General features: G+C 43.6%; 2 protein-coding genes across 7 annotated transcripts in view; both read right to left on the bottom strand.

Moving 5' to 3' along the window:
• Window positions 1-6: 6 nt before the first annotated feature.
• On the bottom strand, window positions 7-7,631 carry LOC104940075 (NLR family CARD domain-containing protein 3). 6 transcript variants are annotated; one of them, XM_027286787.1, is made up of 13 exons: window positions 7,571-7,631; window positions 6,579-6,811; window positions 6,352-6,459; window positions 5,673-5,780; window positions 5,196-5,303; window positions 4,846-4,953; window positions 4,612-4,675; window positions 4,202-4,430; window positions 2,208-3,999; window positions 1,953-2,126; window positions 1,335-1,508; window positions 1,211-1,257; window positions 7-1,050 (listed from the first exon to the last, which is right to left on the bottom strand). In XM_027286787.1, exons 2-13 carry the CDS (start codon window positions 6,665-6,667, stop codon window positions 518-520), a joined length of 3,534 nt encoding a protein of 1,177 aa, XP_027142588.1. In that variant the 5' UTR covers window positions 6,668-6,811; window positions 7,571-7,631; the 3' UTR covers window positions 7-517. The 6 variants fall into 6 exon arrangements, with proteins under 6 accessions (XP_027142588.1, XP_027142590.1, XP_027142589.1 ...); XM_027286789.1 differs by lacking the exon at window positions 5,196-5,303; XM_027286788.1 differs by lacking the exon at window positions 6,352-6,459.
• Window positions 7,632-11,587: 3,956 nt separating this feature from the next.
• LOC113744044 (protein NLRC3-like) overlaps window positions 11,588-20,463 on the bottom strand; it is a 31,974-nt gene continuing 23,098 nt past the window's right edge. Inside the window, 9 exon segments of the mRNA XM_027286793.1 lie at window positions 11,588-13,421; window positions 13,572-13,618; window positions 13,696-13,844; window positions 13,847-13,871; window positions 14,346-14,519; window positions 14,601-16,383; window positions 19,610-19,838; window positions 20,064-20,127; window positions 20,298-20,405. Coding sequence (XP_027142594.1) covers window positions 12,886-13,421; window positions 13,572-13,618; window positions 13,696-13,844; window positions 13,847-13,871; window positions 14,346-14,519; window positions 14,601-16,383; window positions 19,610-19,838; window positions 20,064-20,127; window positions 20,298-20,405 — 3,115 coding nt within the window. The 3' untranslated portion in view covers window positions 11,588-12,885.

Genomic DNA, 20,463 nt, shown 5'->3' with positions numbered 1-20,463 from the left:
ACAAGATGGTCTGTTATGGTCTTAGTTTATTTAGTAGATTCATGAATAGGGTAACAGTAATACAGTCCAGAAAAAAGGAACGGTTCAATGTAACACAACATATTCTTGCAGATAGCTGTTAACTATGTATACAGTGTATATGACATCTTAAACATACACAGTCAGTACTGTATGGTGTGACATGTCTTGACTTTAAGTGCAGCAATACATACATACATACATTCTACCATAAAATAACATCACACTGGTGCTGCATCGACGTGTAATTAGGTGAATAGTGTCTGAAAGTCACTGCCTAACCCTAACCCTATAAACCTTTCCTTCCGACCCTACCTCCCACTCTACCTCCATGGTTACTCATTTTTGATATGTCTCCGGGCATCACAAAAGCCCTTTTTGTTTCTGGACATGTCATTAGCGAATCAGGTTACAGAACAACAGTTTGCATCATTATCCAAAATTCAACTGAGCTAATTGGTTCTGTACTGATCCGAATATTTCTCTGCCAGAGATTTCTTTATACTATATCACACAAAGACACTGACGAGTTAAACGGGTCCAGCCTAACCCTGAATGCAGGGTAGACCGGCTCAGTGAATGTGGTGTGCAAGGTCTCGATGAGGGTCAGCTTGTCACTCACTCTGTAGAAGGACAGAATGCCAGCAGGCCAGTCCAGGTACACGCCGACTCTTTTCAAGGCAGGGATGCAGATGGATGCTCTTTTGTTACTGTGCAGGGTAGAGTAACCCTCATCAGAGCAGCACAGACTCCAGGACTGATCATTCCTTCCCAGACAGCAGTTGTCACCTTGACCTCTCCTTTTGATTCCTTTGTACGTCACTGCTATGTAAACCTTTCCTTCCCACTCTACCTCCCAGTAACAGCGACCAGTCAAGCCATCTGTACACAGCAGCTGTTTCCAGTAGTCAAATCTCTCTGGATGATCAGGGTATGGCTGTGTCTCTTTTCCTGCTGTCACCTTTCTGTTGTGGTCTGAAAATATCAGTTTTCTGTTTGCTGTGTTTGTGTCCAGTGTGAGTTCACAGGCGTCTGATGGAGTGAACGAAGCAAAAGACAGCAGCAGTTATGACAAGTTATTACAAATTATTTAAGTGAAACATGAAAACACTGGGCTTAAAAACACAGATAAAACTGTTGTGACTCAGTGAAATCATATGTTGATCGAAAAAATTATAAAGAAAACACTTACACTTCCGCAGACCAGGTTTCATTGTCTGTGATCCACCATGGTCTAACCTGCAGAAACAGTTAGATCAGCACTTAACTTTAATGAAAAGTTATAACAGTGTCTGTCTCTTTGTCAGTCATCATGCCTGAGAGTTTCCAACCTCCAGCTTGGATCATTCAGTCCATCAGAAAGCAACTTCACTCCTGAGTCTCCAGGATGATTGTAGCTCAGGTCCAGCTCTCTCAGATGGGATGGGTTGGATCTCAAAGCAGAGGCTAACGAAGTGCAGCCTTTCTTTGTGATCAGGCAGCCCGACAGCCTACACGCACACACACACACACTTTTTAGACATGATTTTAGCATGATTTAAAGTATATCCAACAGGGGACATAAGAAATGTCCCTTGTTGGATTGGTGGTCCCCTGTTGGTGAATGTATAATGTTAGTGACGTCCACTGTTTGATAGGTATGCAAGGACACGTAAAAATACACACAGTATTTATTTTTAACTACAATTACTTGTTACTGCTTTAGCAATCACCCTTAGTAAAAATAATATCAATAATAAACCTGAAATCCAAAAAATAAACCACTTTTTACTAATAGGTAGAGAGTAGAGAGTCCATCCATTGTCTCAATGTTTGGTTCCTATCCTATTGTTGTCCCTGTGATGGCAATACATGATGATTTGGAGGTAATTAGGCATTTATTCTAGGTTTTCTTTTAAATTGTCATATTTTGTAACAAATGAATGAATCCTGACCTGAGAACCTCCAGTGTACAGTGTGGACTCTCCAGTCCAGCGCAGAGCGAGTCCACGCCAGAATCCTGCAGGTCATTGTTACTCAGGTCCAGCTCTTTCAGACTGGAGGACTGGGAGCTGAGAACTGAGCACAAAGCTTTACAGCTTTTCTCTGACAGATTACAGCAACTCAGCCTAAAAAAAGAAGGACACTGTTAGATTTTTTATACTTATATTTTAATTTATTTAATTTATAAAGTCATTTTTTTAACTTACACAGCTTTAGTGGAGGCTTTGACCACTGGCAGAAGCCTCAGAAGAGCCTCCTCTGAAGCAGAGTATTTATTCAGGTCAAACACGTCCAAATCTTTTCCAGACGTCAGTAAGATGAAGACCAGAGCTGACCACTGACTATGAGAGAATTTACTTGTGCACACACGTTCTGAACCCAGGTACTGTTGGATCTCCTCCACTAGAGAAGAGTCCTTCAGTTCATTTAGACAGTGAAACAGATTGATGCTTCTCTCTGGAGGCAGATCAGTGATCTTTGTCTTGATGTACTGGACTGTTCCCTGAGTGGTCTCTGGGCTGCTTCTTCTTTGTGTCACCAGGCCTCGTAAGAGACTCTGATTGGACGGTAGTGCAAGACCCACAAGGAAGCGGAGGAACAAATCCAGGTGTCCATTTGGACTCTGTAAGGCCTTGTCCACAGCACTCTGGTAGAAGGGTTCAGGTTCGCTTCCAAACAGTTTAGACCACCTGGAAGGTTTTTCTTTTGACAGCAGATTGACACCAGAGTTCATGAATGTCAGATGGACATGAAGGGCAGCCAGAAACTCCTGAACGCTCAGGTGGACGAAGCAGAACACCCTGTCCTGGTACAGCCCTCGCTCCTCTTTGAAGGTCTGTGTGAACACTCCTGAGTACACTGAGGCTTCTCTGATATCAATGCCACATTCTGCCAGGTCTGAGTCATAGAAGATCAAGTTGCCTTTCTGGAGCTGCTCAAAAGCCAGTTTTCCCAGAGTCACAATCATCTTACTGGTCTTTTTATTCCAGTGTGGATCTGTCTCAGTTCCTCCATCATACTTGACGTTCTTCAGTTTGGACTGAACCACCAGGAAGTGGATGTACATCTCAGTCAGGGTCACGGGCAGCTCTGCTCCCTCTCTGGTTTCCGACACATCCTCCAGGACTGTTGCAGAGATCCAGCAGAAGATTGGGATGTGGCACATGATGTGGAGGCTTCGTGATGTCTTGATGTGGGAGATGATTCTGCTGGCCTGCTCCTCATCTCTGTATCTCTTCCTGAAGTACTCCTCCTTCTGTGGGTCAGTGAACCCTCTGACCTCTGTCACCCTGTCAACACAGTCAGGAGGGATCTGATTGGCTGCTGCAGGTCGTGTGGTTATCCAAAGGCGAGCAGAGGGAAGCAGTTTCCCCGTAATGAGATTTGTCAGCAGCACATCCACTGAGGTGGACTCTGTAACATCGGTCAGGGTCCCAGTGTTGTGGAAGTCCAGAGGAAGTCGACACTCATCCAGACCATCAAAGATGAACAGAACTTGGAACTCTTCAAACTTGCAAATTTCTGATTCTTTTGTTTCAGTAAAGAAGTGATGAACAAGTTCCACCAAACTGAACTTTTTATCTTTCAGCACATTCAGCTCCCTGAAAGTGAATGGAAACATGAACTGCACGTCCTGGTTGGTTTTGTCTTCAGCCCAGTCCAGAGTGAACTTCTGCGTTAAGACTGTTTTCCCGATGCCAGCTACTCCCTTTGTCATCACTGTTTTGATTGGTTGATGTGTCTCAGGTGAGGCCTTAAAGATGTCTTCACATCTGATTGCCATTTCCGGTCTGTCTGGATTCCTGGATGCTGTTTCAATCTGTCTGACTTCATGTTCTTCATTGACTTCTGCTGTCCCTCCCTCTGTGACGTAGAGCTCTGTGTAGATCTGATTGAGAAGGGCTGGATTTCCTGCTTTAGAAATCCCCTCAAACACACACTGGAACTTCTTTTTTAGGTTAGATTTAAGTTTACGGTGACACAGTGGAGCAAGAGTTCCTATGTGGAAAAACAACAAACATTGTATCGGATTGAACAATCATCATTGGATAATGATCCCAGTATAGAGCTGCCATGAGGGTCAGGGTTGGCTTGTTCCACCAAATTTTATATAAGTAAATGTGTATGCCTCAAGACAAGTCATTATTTATCTTATTATATTTATTTATTTTCCCGGCTACATCAATTAAAAGCCTCTTACTCTTCTGCAGAGAGTCAGCTAAGTTCTCCTGCTTCATTCTCCTTAAGAACTGTAGTGTGATCTTCACAAAGGCCTTTCTGCTGCTCCTCTTCTGCTCTTCCTCCTCACCATGACCAGCCTCCTCATCCTCACGTTGGCCGTCAAAGCATTCTGAGTAATTTTGACTCAGAAGTTTCTTAAATTTCTTGAGCTCGTTCTTCACAAAAGTAACAATGTTCTCCTCAAGATGCTGTAACAAAAAATAATAATAAATTAACTTTTAACATTATGTACTGAAAACAACGTTATATAACTTTTCTACCTTTAAAAACAGCCTCACTGTCATTTACACAATGTATTTGCATTGTTTACATAAGAACAGCAAATTGTGGCAGTTACTAGTAGGGTAAGATAGGGTTTACAGTACGCACCGTAAATATGACGCCCAGTTCTGATAGACAGTCACTGAACTCCTCTGTCGTCTCCTGGTGAACTCTGTGGAGAAAACATGCAACAACGGCCAATGTTTCAAGAGTTCCTTTTGTAGCAGATATTTGGAAAATGAATAACAGATCCAGGCCTAGACTTCCTCTGCAGTTCAATTAGCTCGATATTGATCTAAAATCAGTTGTGCTCAAAACTGTGCTAAAGTTCTGTTCACTTACTCAGAAATAAAGTCTCCCTGTTTAGAAGCAGGAGGGTATTCCATGGACCTGTCACTATTCATTGACACATTGCTTGGTACAGGAGAACCTTCTCTTTCCTGTTCAGGCCTGAAAGAAAATGGAGCAATGACAAAAGACAGGTGGAAGTGTTTGGAGCTCAGTGACTCTGTTGCGAGTATCATGTTGCTAGAAAACATTGCACGTAATATCATTTGTATTCATAACAAAAGTCATGGACCGTGTCTGGATTGACTTGCTATTCTGTCTGCATGTGGACCAAAGTCTGGACTGTCCTGTCCTACACACTGGACCTTTAATAGAAAGTTTGCTCAAAAGTTATGTTCACTTACTTAGAAATTAAGTCTTGCTGTCTGAAAGAAATAGGGAAATCCATGGATCTTTGACTCTTCATGGACACATTGCTTGGTACAGGAGATCCTGCTCTTTCTTGTTCAGGCCTGGAAGAAAATGGTGCAATAACAAAAGACAGGTGGAAGTATTTGGAGCTCAGTGACTGAGATGTAGAGAGAACCTGGACTTAAAGTGCCTGAGGTCTATCTGGTCCTTTTGTGGTAGAGGATGAAGAAATAGAAAGAAAGGAACCTTATGAAATCAAAGTACCAGGTGCATAACATTTAAGAATGATTAAAGATTTTTTTTAAATAGTACAGGTGGACACGGTAGAGCTGTGATTATTAAAGACTGTGCAGGCAGATTTAAATCAGCAATGCAACAATGTCAGAGTATTGTCATAGAATAAAGTATAATAAACCATCAACTATACCATTTAATAGAAAATTTGTTTGCAAAAAGTTATTTTGACTTACTTAGAAATTAAGTCTCGCTGTTTAAAAGAAATAGGGAAATCCATGGACCTTTGACTCTTCATGGACACACAGCTTGGTACAGGAGAACCTGCTCTTTCCTGTTCAGGCCTGGAATTAAATAGGAGCAATGACAAAAGATAGTGTAATGGTAAATTCAATTTCTTTGTTTCAGCCACTAGAGATGCCCAGCATCCCCCTTCCAAACACAAGACACCAGGTCCTTTTGTGTTTTTAAATTGTGATGTCTAGACTCAACTTTGCACCTAAATACAAGATCCTGCAGGATACCTCAGGTGTAAAACACACAAACGAGGGGTCTCCCAATGCTCGGGGTCTTTCTTCATCTTTGACTGCTCGTGTACTGATTGACCTTTTCTTTTCAAAGAAAATAAAAACCTTGTCGGCTGGCAGAAATCCCCATTTCATTCTTCACCAGTAGCAGAGAAATTTCCACAACAATAGGTGGAAATATTTGGAGCTCAGTGACTGTGTTGTGAGTATCATGTTGCTAGAAAACATTATAATAATACAGTAATATCATTTGCATTCATAACACAAGGCATGGACTGTGTCTGGATTGACTTGCTATTCTGTCTCCATGTGGACCAAAGTCTGGACTGTCCTGTCCTACACACTGGACCTTTAATAGAAAATTTTCTCAAAAGTTATGTTCACTTACTCAGGAATTGAGTCTTGCTGTTTAAAAGCAGTAGGGTAATCCATGGACCTGTCACTCTTCATGGACACATTGCTTGGTACAGGAGAACCTGCTCTCTCCTGTTCAGGCCTGGAAGAAAACGGAGCAATGACAAAAGACAGGTGGGTGAATATCTTCTTCCTCTCAACAGTACTTTTCATGACAGTGGACTTACATTGAGCTCTAGTGTCAACAGTTATTAATCTTACCTCTCAGGTTCAGCCTGGCTGTCATGTGCCTCAGACGGAGAGATGTTGGAGGGCGGGACGTCCTCATCTTCCTGCTCAGGCTGATGCATGGTAGAATGTACACTTCTACATAAGCTGAAGCTGATTGAAAGAATCCCAAGTGTGTAAAACTGTCATCAATGAGCCTTCTTTCTTCCTTGTGACTGCGGTCAAGCCAGCCGCTCCAACATTTCAAGTAAAATACTTTGAGACAACTGGGAATGTAAAGTAAAAGTAAAAATAAAAGTAAAATAAAAGTTTATTTTAAAAATATTTTTTAATCATCTGAGTCATTAACCAGCCACAACCTGTCACACTTCGAGCTTTCCCATCAACTCTTCATGAGTCACAGCAGTGATAGAAAAACATCTAGTGAACTGTTATTACAAAGGTTTATTTCTTTATCATTACATTACTGCCATCTCCTGGTTCCTGGTGACATTCATCATGATTGCTTCCTTGTTCCTGCTCCTCTAAATGCTTTGTTTATATTCACGGACCTGTTCTTCTGGTTCAGCCATTCCTTCTTGTATAACTTTATATTTTACATATTCAGTTTCTTTGCACTGTTTTAAAATAATGAATTAGATGGTTTCCAGCATTGTGTATGCTGCTGAAATGATCCTCTTCTCAACGTACCTTACATAAAACACAATTTTACACAATACAAATCCCAGAGTTGTTGCCTCTCTTGGTGTTAATTTGATCACATCATAACCAATCCTGCATTTATGTTAACCATTATATTATCCCCGCACAAATAACTCAATCTGTCAAACGACAGCTAAGTATGAAATAAAAATATCTGATCTGAACAGAACTGCGTCAGTAAGGTCATTATTCAGCTCAACATCACACAAAAGAAATGATCACAAAACGTCACATTAAGTTCAGAAACTGGTCACAGGAACACTATTTCTACCAAAGGGGCTGTTTTCCATCGAAGTATAAACCACTGTTAGATGTTATATTACCTTTCTGCAGTCAGACGTTTGCGCGGATAGGAGAACCGAAAGTAAACTCGACTCATGGAAATGACTCATGTGGTGTGAATGTTTTTCTTTGGAACAGGTGGATGAACAGGGAAGTATTTGGCTTGGCTCAGGACCGAGATGTTATCCAGGTCGCCTTATGAGGAGAGACTGCCAAGATGTCAACAACCAAAACAGACGAGAAACCTATGGATGGTATATATTATATAAACTGTGTGTCTTATACTTATTTTCTTGTTTCTAAAACTGTAAGAATAGATACCCACTGAGCATTAGACGTCTAGTTTAAGTTTGGACCTTCTATAATCGGTCTATTTTTAGCCGAAACCTAGACGATAGAATTTAATCCATTAATTATTAAGTATTAAATAAAAAAACAACTATAAATTGTATAAATGTTGGATTAAAACATTTTAACAGTCATTGATGTAGTTTTGATTTGGACTCGATTTAGACCAGGTTTAAACTATTAAGTTATCTTTATTTTTTTTATGTTTTTTTGTTATGTTTATACCTTGTGCTTTCTTTTTTTAAGATTATGCCAACCATGTTTAGAAATATTTAGATATCTATTAACATATAGCTAAATATAGGCAGTTTGCAATAAAGTTTATTGAGCAGTAGTGCAAATAATAAAAGAGTAAAATAAAATGACAGTCTGCACTAAAGGTGATCGGGGACAGTAGCCAACATGATATGCAGATATACATGCCCCTCCCCACCAGGAGGCAGCAACAGGACCGGAAGGGCTTAATACAGGTGAGTAGTCAAGGGTACGTTTTTGAAATGTTGTTTTGTCCTGCAATGTTTCTTCATTTAATCGTCATCAATCTGTTTGTACGCGCTCCCTAGAGCCGAAAAAACGGCCGAAATCAGTGGAAAGATTAGTGGCGGTGACGTCAGGTAGCTTTTTACTTCTAGCGATGCCCAATGCCCATTAAGTCAAGTCCTTTGAAACCATGTACCTTTATAGTATCTCTGTGACATCCCGTAAAACAATAGGCAACCACACTTGCAATTTTTCTTCATTTGTTTTATTGCTTTGTTTGCAGAAGCAGTTCGGAAATCATTTAAGGAGGCTACAGATCAGATGACCTGATGGCACCATTTCAAACAGTCTACAAGAGGCCCAGGACACCATTGGTGTAATTTCTCTTCTCTTTTTTTTTGCCTCAGAGTTATAGGGTGTTCTTTTAAAATTTTAATGTTTGTTTGTATTCTAAAAAACAATAATTGTATTTTATTTTTTTTCAACATGTTTAAAAACACCAAATGTTAACCCTCCTGTTCTTCTGGTTCAAATGGACCCAATCTGTTCACTTCCTCCACCCTTGCTTCTTTCCTTCCTTCCTTTCCTTCGTCCTTACTTCTTCTTCCTTCTTCTTTTGATCCATTTGACCTGTTCTGTTCCCTCCCTCCATCTTTCCTTCCATTTTCCCTTCTTTCTTTCCACAATCCCTTTTGCCTCCCTCCCTTCCTTCCTCCCCTTTGTCCTTCCTCCTTCTTTCTGTTCCCTCCTTCCATCTATCTTTCCTTCCTTTTTGTTAAGAAAATAAATATTTATATTGCAATTTAATATGTTTGTGATGATTGGAAATTGTTTTTAAAATGTATTCATTGAGATTACAGTAGGATAGTTTGGTTAATGTTCCCATCAAGAGATGTATTTAAATCCAGTGGTAAAATATAGTGTTACTGAAACCCATTTAAAAGACCAAATAAACACATAGTAAATAAATTGTCATAACATACTTCAGCTACATCAAGGTAAGGATCACAGGTTAAATTTGGTTCCTTTTTTTAGAGAATCTAATTTAACATTCAATTTTGACAACTTTAATTTCCTTTTAATATAGGTTTGTTGTGAATAATGTAATAGATTGTAATTACATTACTTAAATATCTAGATTTATTAGAATATCCATATAATAGTATGTTTAATAGAGGTCTATATGACGTCTAGATTCTGTAATGGGGTTTAAATATGGTATAGAAGTAAATGTCTGGCAAACGTCTAAATTTAGACGTCTATAAATAAGTGTATATAAGCGGTTATTTAAACGTCTAAGATTAGACGAGATGCCTAGACGTAGTCGTCTTTTAGACATCTATTAGACGGCTAGTCTAAACTTAGACGTCTAAAAAACTTTCATTTCTAGACCACTGGCAGACTGTTTTTAGCCTAGACGTCTAGGGACCATTTAGACGTTTATTAGACGTCTTTTGGCGTTATCAAAGAGTTCAAACAATACATTTATTCATTCTTTGAAAAACAAACAGCAATTCAAATTATAGCAGCCTGTACTAAGTTAAAAAATATTCTTAGTTTTGAATTATAACACTGAGATTGTGTACGCTCTTTGGTACATGCACTGTGTATGTAGTAAATAAATACAAAGTTTCCTTCAGTAATAGACAAAATTATTAGATTTTAGATTATTATAGACATAATTCCAAAGAAGTGTGTTATCCTTTTAATAGTTTGTTGTTGTTTTTTTGGTTAGTTATATTTGTAGTTACTTTCTCTAAAAAAATATTTATATAGTATTGTAGTTTTGTTTATGGCTGTCTTGTAAAGCACTTTGTAATTTCTTGTTTTGGTAATGCTATATAACTTGTTGTTGTTGTTGTTGTTGTTATTATTATTATTAGACACACATATCAGATATAACATAATAATAAGATATTTTTGTATATTTGTTACCAGATTGAACCTTCATTGCACAATAACAGCTTATAATAAAGGGTTAAACATTACACAGAAATGAAACTGCGGTCACGTGACCCGCCCTTCGTCTTTTCGTGGTCAAATCAGCCGCACCAAAATTTCAAGAGCGCCCATATTACAGAATGTACGGCAAATGCAGGTAGTCCGCGACACGGAGCGGGCACATGCTGCTCGCCTCGCTCGTCGTTTTGTCTGTTCTTATATTTAAGGTATTTGTAATTGTTGTTGTAGGTGTGTGTGCTGCTCCGTGCTCCCGGGGTGTGTGCGCTGTTATCGTTGGCCGGTGGTAAGTGTTGTTTGTCTCGGCGTGGTGCTGCTAGGGGGCTGATGCTGGTCTGGTCACAGGTGAGTCCAATCCTTCCTCCTTGTGAGTGTGTGTTCTGAGAAGGTATGTACATTGTTACATGCCACTGCATCAATCTTAGTGCAGCTAGCACACGCTTATAGTGTTTTCCTTTTGACTAGGTGTTGTAACCACCTCATTGGGCCGCTGCTGCTTTGTTTGGTGTTGTTTTGTGCTGCTTTCTCTGTGTTGCCGTTTGTCCGTTGCTGCCCACGGCGTTCTTCTGCGGCCGATCTGCAGGATGATTGTTCGGCCAGGCACAAGCATCTTTCTTTTTTTTTTTTACTGGGGACTGATCCCCCTTATGCTGAGTGGATGAGTGTGTGAACGGGTGTTTGTGATGGTGTGTCTAGGTTGAGCCTGGGTTTTGTTTATGTAATTCTATTTTTAATTCGGAGTTGTTTTGTAAATTGTTTGAGTTTTGTTTCCTTTAGTTTTTTTTGTTTTTGTTTTGGGCAGTTAGCATTTTTCTTTTACTTATAGTTTTGGGTATTTTCTTTTTTGTGTGTGTGCAACCTCACTAACGTGTTCTTTTTTTCCTCTTCAGTTGCTGTAGGCCGGTGGTGGTGGTGGTGGTGTCCTCCTGTCGTATCTTGCTGTGTCCCTGGGAGTGGGTTTCTTCACTAAGAGTGTCTGCCACGTGTGTCTGGTGATTTAAGTTGTTTTTGCCTTTTTTTTTTTTTTGGTGGATCCTGCACTAGCCCTTGCCCATCCACTTCGGCCTCAGCTCTGATTAGGTTTGTTTTATTTGTGTGAATGAGTTTTACTAGAGTATACTTTTTAAAAACAAGTATTGAATAAAATTTGTATTTTTAAACCTTGAATCACGTCCCTCCAGTAACCATGAACCTTTCTGCCTTGTGTTTGAGCAATTCCCTGGGTGAAATTCCCAGGGTGGCGTTGTCGAGCTTTTCCCTCAATAGTCGTGTAACTTTTCAGCTTTTAGTTTATTTAGTAGATTCATGAATAGGGTAACAGTAATACAGTCCAGAAAAAAGGAAAGGTTCAGTGTAACACAACATATTCTTGCAGATAGCTGTTAACTATGTATACAGTGTATATGACGTCTTCAACATACACAGTCAGTACTTTAAGTGCAGCAATACATACATACATACATACATATATTCCCACTCTGCTGTGAACTGTAGCTGCTGATAGCTACTATAAGCTCAGTTTGTAAGCCGGGCTGCCAGTTCTGTAAGATGTGTTCTGGTTACTAGTTTCGAATCCGGTTGCTTCTACTTTCACTTCCACAGTGCAGTGACAACCAACTCTTTATAAATCCATCATCCATTTTGGGTTTATTCTGTCAGGGTTGTGCTGGTAACAGACTGGCAAAGAGTTGTTGTTTTTTTACATTAACTTTGTGAAGCTCGTGCTGAGAGTTCTCCACGTGCTCCCAGACTAAGGGACATAATTGGTTGTATATCATCAAGACAATGATGAGTTAAACAGGCCCATCGTAGTCCTGAATGCAGTGTAGACTGGTTTAGTGAATTTGCTGTGGAAGATCTGGATGGGGGTCAGCTTGTCAGAGGACACTCTGTAAAAGGACAGAATGCCAGCAGGCCAGTCCAGGTACACACCGACTCTGAATGAGAGAGGGCAGCAGTCGTCACCTTGCCCTTGATTCCTTTTTAAGTCACTGCTACATAAACCTTTCCTTCCGACCCTACCTCCCACTCTGCCTCCCTGGTGACTCATTTTTGAATCTGGCTGCTTCTCTTTCACTTCCACAGTGCAGCGCCACCCAACTCCTTAAAAATCCATTAATCCACCCAAGTGGTTTATCCCATGTCCGTGACAACGGACTGGCAAATAGCAATTATTATTCTACTTCAACTTTGTCCAGCTCATACTGAGAGTTCTCCACAAGCTCCCAGAGTGAGGGGCGTAATTGGTTGTTTTACATGACATGCTTTACTTTTACTAATTCATTTATTTTGTTCCGATTACTGATTTCAATGATTCTGATTCACAAACATTTCACATTTGTGATCAATGATTAATGATCATTTCCCATATCCAGCTTCTACAAATGCAAAAGAAAAAGCCATCCGATTAATCTTTAAGACATCATTGATATGTCTCTGGGCATCACAGAAGCCCTTTTTGTTTCTGGACATGTGATGAATCAGTTTACAGAACATGCATCATTATCCAAAATTCAACTGAGCTAATTGGTTCTGTACTGATCCGAATATTTCTCTGCCAGAGATTTCTTTATACTATATCACACAAAGACACTGACGAGTTAAACGGGTCCAGCCTAATCCTGAATGCAGGGTAGACCGGCTCAGTGAATGTGGTGTGCAAGGTCTCGATGAGGGTTGTCAGCTTGTCCCTCACTCTGTAGAAGGACAGAATGCCAGCAGGCCAGTCCAGGTACACGCCGACTCTGTTCGAGACAGAGAGGCAGCTGGACTCATTTTTGTTACTGTGCTGGGTAGAGTAACCCTCATCAGAGCAGCACAGACTCCAGGACTGATCATTCCTTCCCAGACAGCAGTTGTCACCTTGACCTCTCCTTTTGATTCCTTTGTACGTCACTGCTATGTAAACCTTTCCTTCCCACTCCACCTCCCAGTAACAGCGACCAGTCAAGCCATCTGTACACAGCAGCTGTTTCCAGTAGTCAAATCTCTCTGGATGATCAGGGTATGGCTGTGTCTCTTTTCCTGCTGTCACCTTTCTGTTGTGGTCTGAAAATATCAGTTTTCTGTTTGCTGTGTTTGTGTCCAGTGTGAGTTCACAGGCGTCTGATGGAGTGAACAAAGCAAAAGACAGCAGCAGTTATTACAAATTATTTAAGTGAAACATGAAAACACTGGGCTTAAAAACACAGATAAAACTGTTGTGACTCAGTGAAATCATATGTTGATCGAAAAAATTATAAAGAAAACACTTCCACTTCCGCAGACCAGGTTTCATTGTCTGTGATCCACCATGGTCTAACCTGCAGAAACAGTTAGATCAGCACTTAACTTTAATGAAAAGTTATAACACTGTCTGTCTCTTTGTCAGTCATCATACCTGAGAGTTTCCAACCTCCAGCTTGGATCATTCAGTCCATCAGAAAGCAACTTCACTCCTGAGTCTCCAGGATGATTGTAGCTCAGGTCCAGCTCTCTCAGATGGGATGGGTTGGATCTCAAAGCAGAGGCTAACGAAGTGCAGCCTTTCTTTCTGTGATCAGGCAGCCCGACAGCCTACACGCACACACACACACACGCACACGCACACACACACACACACACACACACATTTTTTAGACATGATTTTAGCATGATTTAAAGTATATCCAACAGGGGACATAAGAAATGTCCCTTGTTGGATTGGTGGTCCCCTGTTGGTGAATGTATAATGTTAGTGACGTCCACTGTTTGATAGGTATGCAAGGACACGTAAAAATACACACAGTATTTATTTTTTAACTACAATTACTTGTTACTGCTTTAGCAATCACCCTTAGTAAAAATAATATCAATAATAAACCTGAAATCCAAAAAATAAACCACTTTTTACTAATAAAGGTAGAGAGTCCATCCATTGTCTCAATGTTTGGTTCCTATCCTATTGTTGTCCCTGTGATGGCAATACATGATGATTTGGAGGTAATTAGGCATTTATTCTAGGTTTTCTTTTAAATTGTCATATTTTGTAACAAATGAATGAATCCTGACCTGAGAACCTCCAGTGTACAGTGTGGACTCTCCAGTCCAGCGCAGAGCGAGTCCACGCCAGAATCCTGCAGGTCATTGTTACTCAGGTCCAGCTCTTTCAGACTGGAGGACTGGGAGCTGAGAACTGAGCACAAAGCTTTACAGCTTTTCTCTGACAGATTACAGCAACTCAGCCTAAAAAAAGAAGGACACTGTTAGATTTTTTATACTTATATTTTAATTTATTTAATTTATAAAGTCATTTTTTTAACTTACACAGCTTTAGTGGAGGCTTTGACCACTGGCAGAAGCCTCAGAAGAGCCTCCTCTGAAGCAGAGTATTCACTCATGTCAAACACGTCCAAATCTTTTCCAGACGTCAGTAAGATGAAGACCAGAGCTGACCACTGACTATGAGAGAATTTACCTATGCACACACGTTCTGAATACAGGTACTTTTGGATCTCCTCCACTAGAGAAGAGTCCTTCAGTTCATTTAGACAGTGAAACAGATTGATGCTTCTCTCTGGAGGCAGATCAGTGATCTTTGTCTTGATGTACTGGACTGTTCCCTGAGTGGTCTCTGGGCTGCTTCCTCTTTGTGTCACCAGGCCTTGTAAGAGACTCTGATTGGACGGTAGTGCAAGACCCACAAGGAAGCGGAGGAACAAATCCAGGTGTCCATTTCGACTCTGTAAGGCCTTGTCCACAGCACTCTGGTAGAAGGGTTTGCTTCCAAACAGTTTAGACCACCTGGAAGGTTTTTCTTCTGACAGCAGATTGACACCAGAGTTCATGAATGTCAGATGGACATGAAGGGCAGCCAGAAACTCCTGAACGCTCAGGTGGACGAAGCAGAACACCCTGTCCTGGTACAGCCCTCGCTCCTCTTTGAAGGTCTGTGTGAACACTCCTGAGTACACTGAGGCTTCTCTGATATCAATGCCACATTCTGCCAGGTCTGATTCATAGAAGATCAAGTTGCCTTTCTGGAGCTGCTCAAAAGCCAGTTTTCCCAGAGTCACAATCATCTTACTGGTCTTTTTATTCCAGTGTGGATCTGTCTCAGTTCCTTCATCATACTTGATGTTCTTCAGTTTGGACTGAACCACCAGGAAGTGGATGTACATCTCAGTCAGGGTCATGGGCAGCTCTGCTCCCTCTCTGGTTTCCGACACATCCTCCAGGACTGTTGCAGAGATCCAGCAGAAGATTGGGATGTGGCACATGATGTGGAGACTTTGTGATGTCTTGATGTGGGAGATGATTCTGCTGGCCTGCTCTTCATCTCTGTATCTCTTCCTGAAGTACTCGTCCTTCTGTGGGTCAGTGAACCCTCTTACCTCTGTCACCATGTCAACACAGTCAGGAGGGATCTGATTGGCTGCTGCAGGTCGTGTGGTTATCCAAAGGCGAGCAGAGGGAAGCAGTTTCCCCCTGATGAGATTTGTCAGCAGCACATCCACTGAGGTGGACTCTGTAACATCGGTCAGGATCTCAGTGTTGTGGAAGTCCAGAGGAAGTCGACACTCATCCAGACCATCAAAGATGAACAGAACTTGGAACTCTTCAAACTTGCAAATTCCTGCTTTTGTTTCGGTAAAGAAGTGATGAACAAGTTCCACCAAACTGAACTTTTTATCTTTCAGCACATTCAGCTCCCTGAAAGTGAATGGAAACATGAACTGTACGTCCTGGTTGGTTTTGTCTTCAGCCCAGTCCAGAGTGAACTTCTGCGTTAAGACTGTTTTCCCGATGCCAGCTACTCCCTTTGTCATCACTGTTTTGATTGGTTGATGTGTCTCAGGTGAGGCCTTAAAGATGTCTTCACATCTGATTGCCATTTCCGGTCTGTCTGGATTCCTGGATGCTGTTTCAATCTGTCTGACTTCATGTTCTTCATTGACCTCTGCTGTCCCTCCTTCTGTGACGTAGAGCTCTGTGTAGATCTGATTGAGAAGGGCTGGATTTCCTGCTTTAGAAATCCCCTCAAACACACACTGGAACTTCTTTTTTAGGTTAAATTTAAGTTTACGATGACACACTGGAGCAAGAGTTCCTATGTGGAAAAACAACAACATTGTATCGGATTGAACAATCATCATTGGATAATGATCCCAGTTTAGATCTGCCATGAGGGTCAGGGTTGGCTTGTTCCAACAAATTTTATATAAGTAAATGTGTATGCCTCAAGATAAGTCATTATTTATCTCCGTCCGTCCATCTTCTTCCGCTTATCCGTAGTCGGGTCGCGGGGGCAACAGCTTCAGCAGGGAAGCCCAGACTTCCCTCTCCCCAGCCACTTCTGCTAGCTCTCCCAAGGGGACCCCAAGGCGTTCCCAGGCCAGCCAAGAGACATAGTCCCTCCAGCGTGTCCTGGGTCTCCCGGAGGGACGTGCCCCGAACATCTCACCAGGGAGACGTCCAGGAGGCATCCTCACGAGATGCCCGAGCCACCTTAACTGGTTCCTCTCGATGCGGAGGAGCAGCGGTTCTACTCTGAGCTCCTCGCGGATGGCCGAGCTTCTCACCCTATCTCTAAGGGAGACCCCAGCCACCCTGCGAAGGAAGCTCATTTCGGCCGCTTGTATTCGCGATCTTATTCTTTCGGTCACTACCCAAAGCTCGTGACCATAGGTGAGGGTAAGAACGTAGATCGACTGGTAAATCGAGAGCTTCGCCTTTCGGCTCAGCTCCTTCTTCACCACGACGGACCGGTGCAGAGTCCGCATCACTGCAGAAGCCGCACCGATCCGCCGGTCGATCTCCGTTCCATCCTTCCCTCACTCGTGAACAAGACCCCGAGATACTTGAACTCCTCCACTTGAGGCAGGATCTCATCCCCGACCTGGAGACTGCACTCCACCCTTTTCCGGCTGAGAACCATGGCCTCGGATTTGGAGGTGCTGATTCTCATCCCAGCCGCTTCACACTCGGCTGCAAACCGCTCCAGAGAGAGCTGAAGGTCACGATCCGATGAAGCCAACAAGACTAGATCGTCCGCAAAAAGCAGCGACCCAATCCTAAGGCCACCGAATCGCAGCCCCTCGACGCCCTGGCTGCGCCTAGAAATCCTGTCCATAAAAGTTATGAACAGAACCGGTGACAAAGGGCAGCCCTGGCGGAGTCCAACTCCCACGGGAAACAGGTCCGACTTACTGCCGGCAATGCGGACCAAGCTCTGGCACCGAGAGTAAAGGGACCGGATAGCCCGTATCAATGGGTCCGGAACCCCATACTCCCGGAGCACCCCCCACAGGACCTCCCGAGGGACACGGTCGAACGCCTTCTCCAGGTCCACAAAACACATGTAGACTGGTTGGGCGAACTCCCATGCACCCTCCAGGGCCGCGCTAAGGGTATAGAGCTGGTCCACAGTTCCACGGCCAGGACGAAAACCACACTGCTCCTCCTGGATCCGAGGTTCGACAATCTTGCGGACCCTCCTCTCCAGGACCCCCGAAAAGACCTTCCCGGGGAGGCTGAGGAGTGTGATCCCCCTATAGTTGGAGCACATCCTCCGGTCCCCCTTTTTGAAGAGGGGAACCACCACCCCGGTCTGCCAGTCCAGAGGCACTGCCCCCGATGTCCACGCGATGTTGCAGAGACGTGTCAACCAAGACAGCCCCACAACATCCAGAGCCTTGAGGAACTCCGGGCGGACCTCATCCACCCCCGGGGCCTTGCCACCGAGGAGTTTTTTGACTACCTCAGCGACCTCAGCCCCAGAGATGGGCGAGACCACCACGGGGTCCCCAGACTCTGCCTCCTCAACGGAAGACGTGCTGGTGGGATTGAGGAGGTCTTCGAAGTATTCCCTCCACCGACCCAAGACGTCCCCAGTCGAGGTCAGCAGCACACCGTCCCCACTGAACACAGTGTTGATAGTGCACTGCTTCCCCCGCCTGAGCCGCCGGATGGTGGTCCAGAACCTCCTCGAAGCCGTTCGAAAGTCGCTCTCCATGGCCTCACCGAACTCCTCCCACGCCCGAGTTTTTGCCTCCGCAACCGCCGAGGCCGCATTCCGCTTGGCATGCCGATACCCGTCAGCTGCTTCAGGACTCCCACAGGCCAAAAAGGTTCTGTAGGCCTCCTTCTTCAGCTTGACGGCATCCCTCACCGCCAGTGTCCACCAGCGGGTTCGGGGGCCGCCACCACGACATGCACCGACCACCTTACGGCCACAGCTCCGGTCAGCCGCCTCGACAATGGAGGAACGGAACAAGGTCCACTCGGACTCAATGTCCCCCGCCTCCCCCGGGACGTGAGCGAAGCTCTTCCGGAGGTGGGAGTTGAAACTCTTTCTGACAGGAGATTCAGTCAGACGTTCTCAGCAAACCCGCACAGAACATTTGGGCCTGCCAGGTCTGACCCCCATCCTCCCCCACCATCGGAGCCAACTCACCACCAGGTGGTGATCAGTTGACAGCTCCGCCCCTCTCTTCACCCGAGTGTCCAAAACATGTGGGCCGCAAGTCCGACGACACGACCACAAAGTCGATCATCGAACTGTGGCCAAGGGTGTCCTGGTGCCAAGTGCACATATGGACACCCTTATGCTTGAACATGGTGTTCGTTATGGACAATCCATGGCGAGCACAGAAGTCCAATAACAGAACACCACTCGGGTTCAGATCAGGGGGGCCGTTCCTCCCAATCATGCCCCTCCAGGTCTCACTGTCGCTGCCCACGTGAGCATTGAAGTCCCCCAGGAGGACGAGGGAGTCCCCAGAGTGAGCGCTCTCCAGCACTCCCTCTAAAGACTCCAAAAAGGGTGGGTACTCTGAACTGCCATTCGGTGCATAGGCACAGACGACAGTCAGGACCCGTCTCCCCACCCAAAGACGCAGGGAGGCTACCCTCTCGTCCACCGGGGTGAACCCCAACGTACAGGCGCCGAGCCGGGGGGAAACAAGCATTCCCACCCCCGCTCTGCGCCTCTCACCGGGGGCAACACCAGAGTGGTAGAGCTTCCAACCCCTCTCAAGGAAACTGGTTCCAGAGCCCACACTGTGCGTCGAGGCGAGGCCGACTATATCTAGCTGGAATCTCTCAACCTCGCGCACCAGCTCAGGCTCCTTCCCCGCCAGAGAGGTGACGTTCCACGTCCCCAGAGCCAGCTTCTGCAACCGGGGGTCAGACTGCCAGGGTCCCCGCCTCCGACTGCCGCCCATCTCTCTTTGCAGCTGTCCCCCCCTGAGACCCCTCTCATGGGTGGTGGGCCTATTTATTTATCTTATTATATTTATTTATTTTCCCTGCTACATCAATTAAAAGCCTCTTACTGTTCTGCAGAGAGTCAGCTAAGTTCTCCTGCTTCATTCTCCTCAAGAACTGTAGTGTGATCTTCAGAAAGGCCTCTCTGCTGCTCCTCTTCTGCTCTTCCTCCTCACCATGACCAGCCTCCTCATTCTCACATTGGCCGTCTAAGCATTCTGAGTAATTTTGACTCAGAAGTTTCTTAAATTTCTTGAGCTCGTTCTTCACAAAAGTAACAATGTTCTCCTCAAGACACTGTAACAAAAAAATATTAAATTAACTTTTAACATTATGTACTGAAAGCAACATTATATAACTTTTCTACCTTTACAGCCTCACTGTCATTTGCACTATGTATTTGCATTGTTTACATAAGAACAGCAATTTCCCTCCATTGCACATGTTAAATGTAACAACAATCCCTGGAGTACTTTGATTTGTGGCAGTTACTAGTTAAAGATAGGGTTCTACAGTACACACCATAAATATGAAGCCCAGTTCTGATAGACAGTCACTGAACTCCTCTGTCGTCTCCTGGTGAACTCTGTGGAGAAAACATGCAACAACGGCCAATGTTTCAAGAGTTCCTTTTGTAGCAGATATTTGGAAAATGAATAACAGATCCAGGCCTAGACTTCCTCTGCAGTTCAATTAGCTCGATATTGATCTAAAATCAGTTGTGCTCAAAACTGTGCTAAAGTTCTGTTCACTTACTCAGAAATAAAGTCTCCCTGTTTAGAAGCAGGAGGGTATTCCATGGACCTTTCACTCTTCATGGACACAAAGTTTGGTACAGGAGAACCTTCTCTTTCCTGTTCAGGCCTGAAAGAAAATGGAGCAATGACAAAAGACAGGTGGAAGTGTTTGGAGCTCAGTGACT

This window comes from Larimichthys crocea, chromosome XIII, assembly GCF_000972845.2.
Source record: "Larimichthys crocea isolate SSNF chromosome XIII, L_crocea_2.0, whole genome shotgun sequence".
NCBI classification, from domain to species: domain Eukaryota; kingdom Metazoa; phylum Chordata; class Actinopteri; family Sciaenidae; genus Larimichthys; species Larimichthys crocea.
This window is presented reverse-complemented; position numbering and strand designations above follow the sequence as displayed.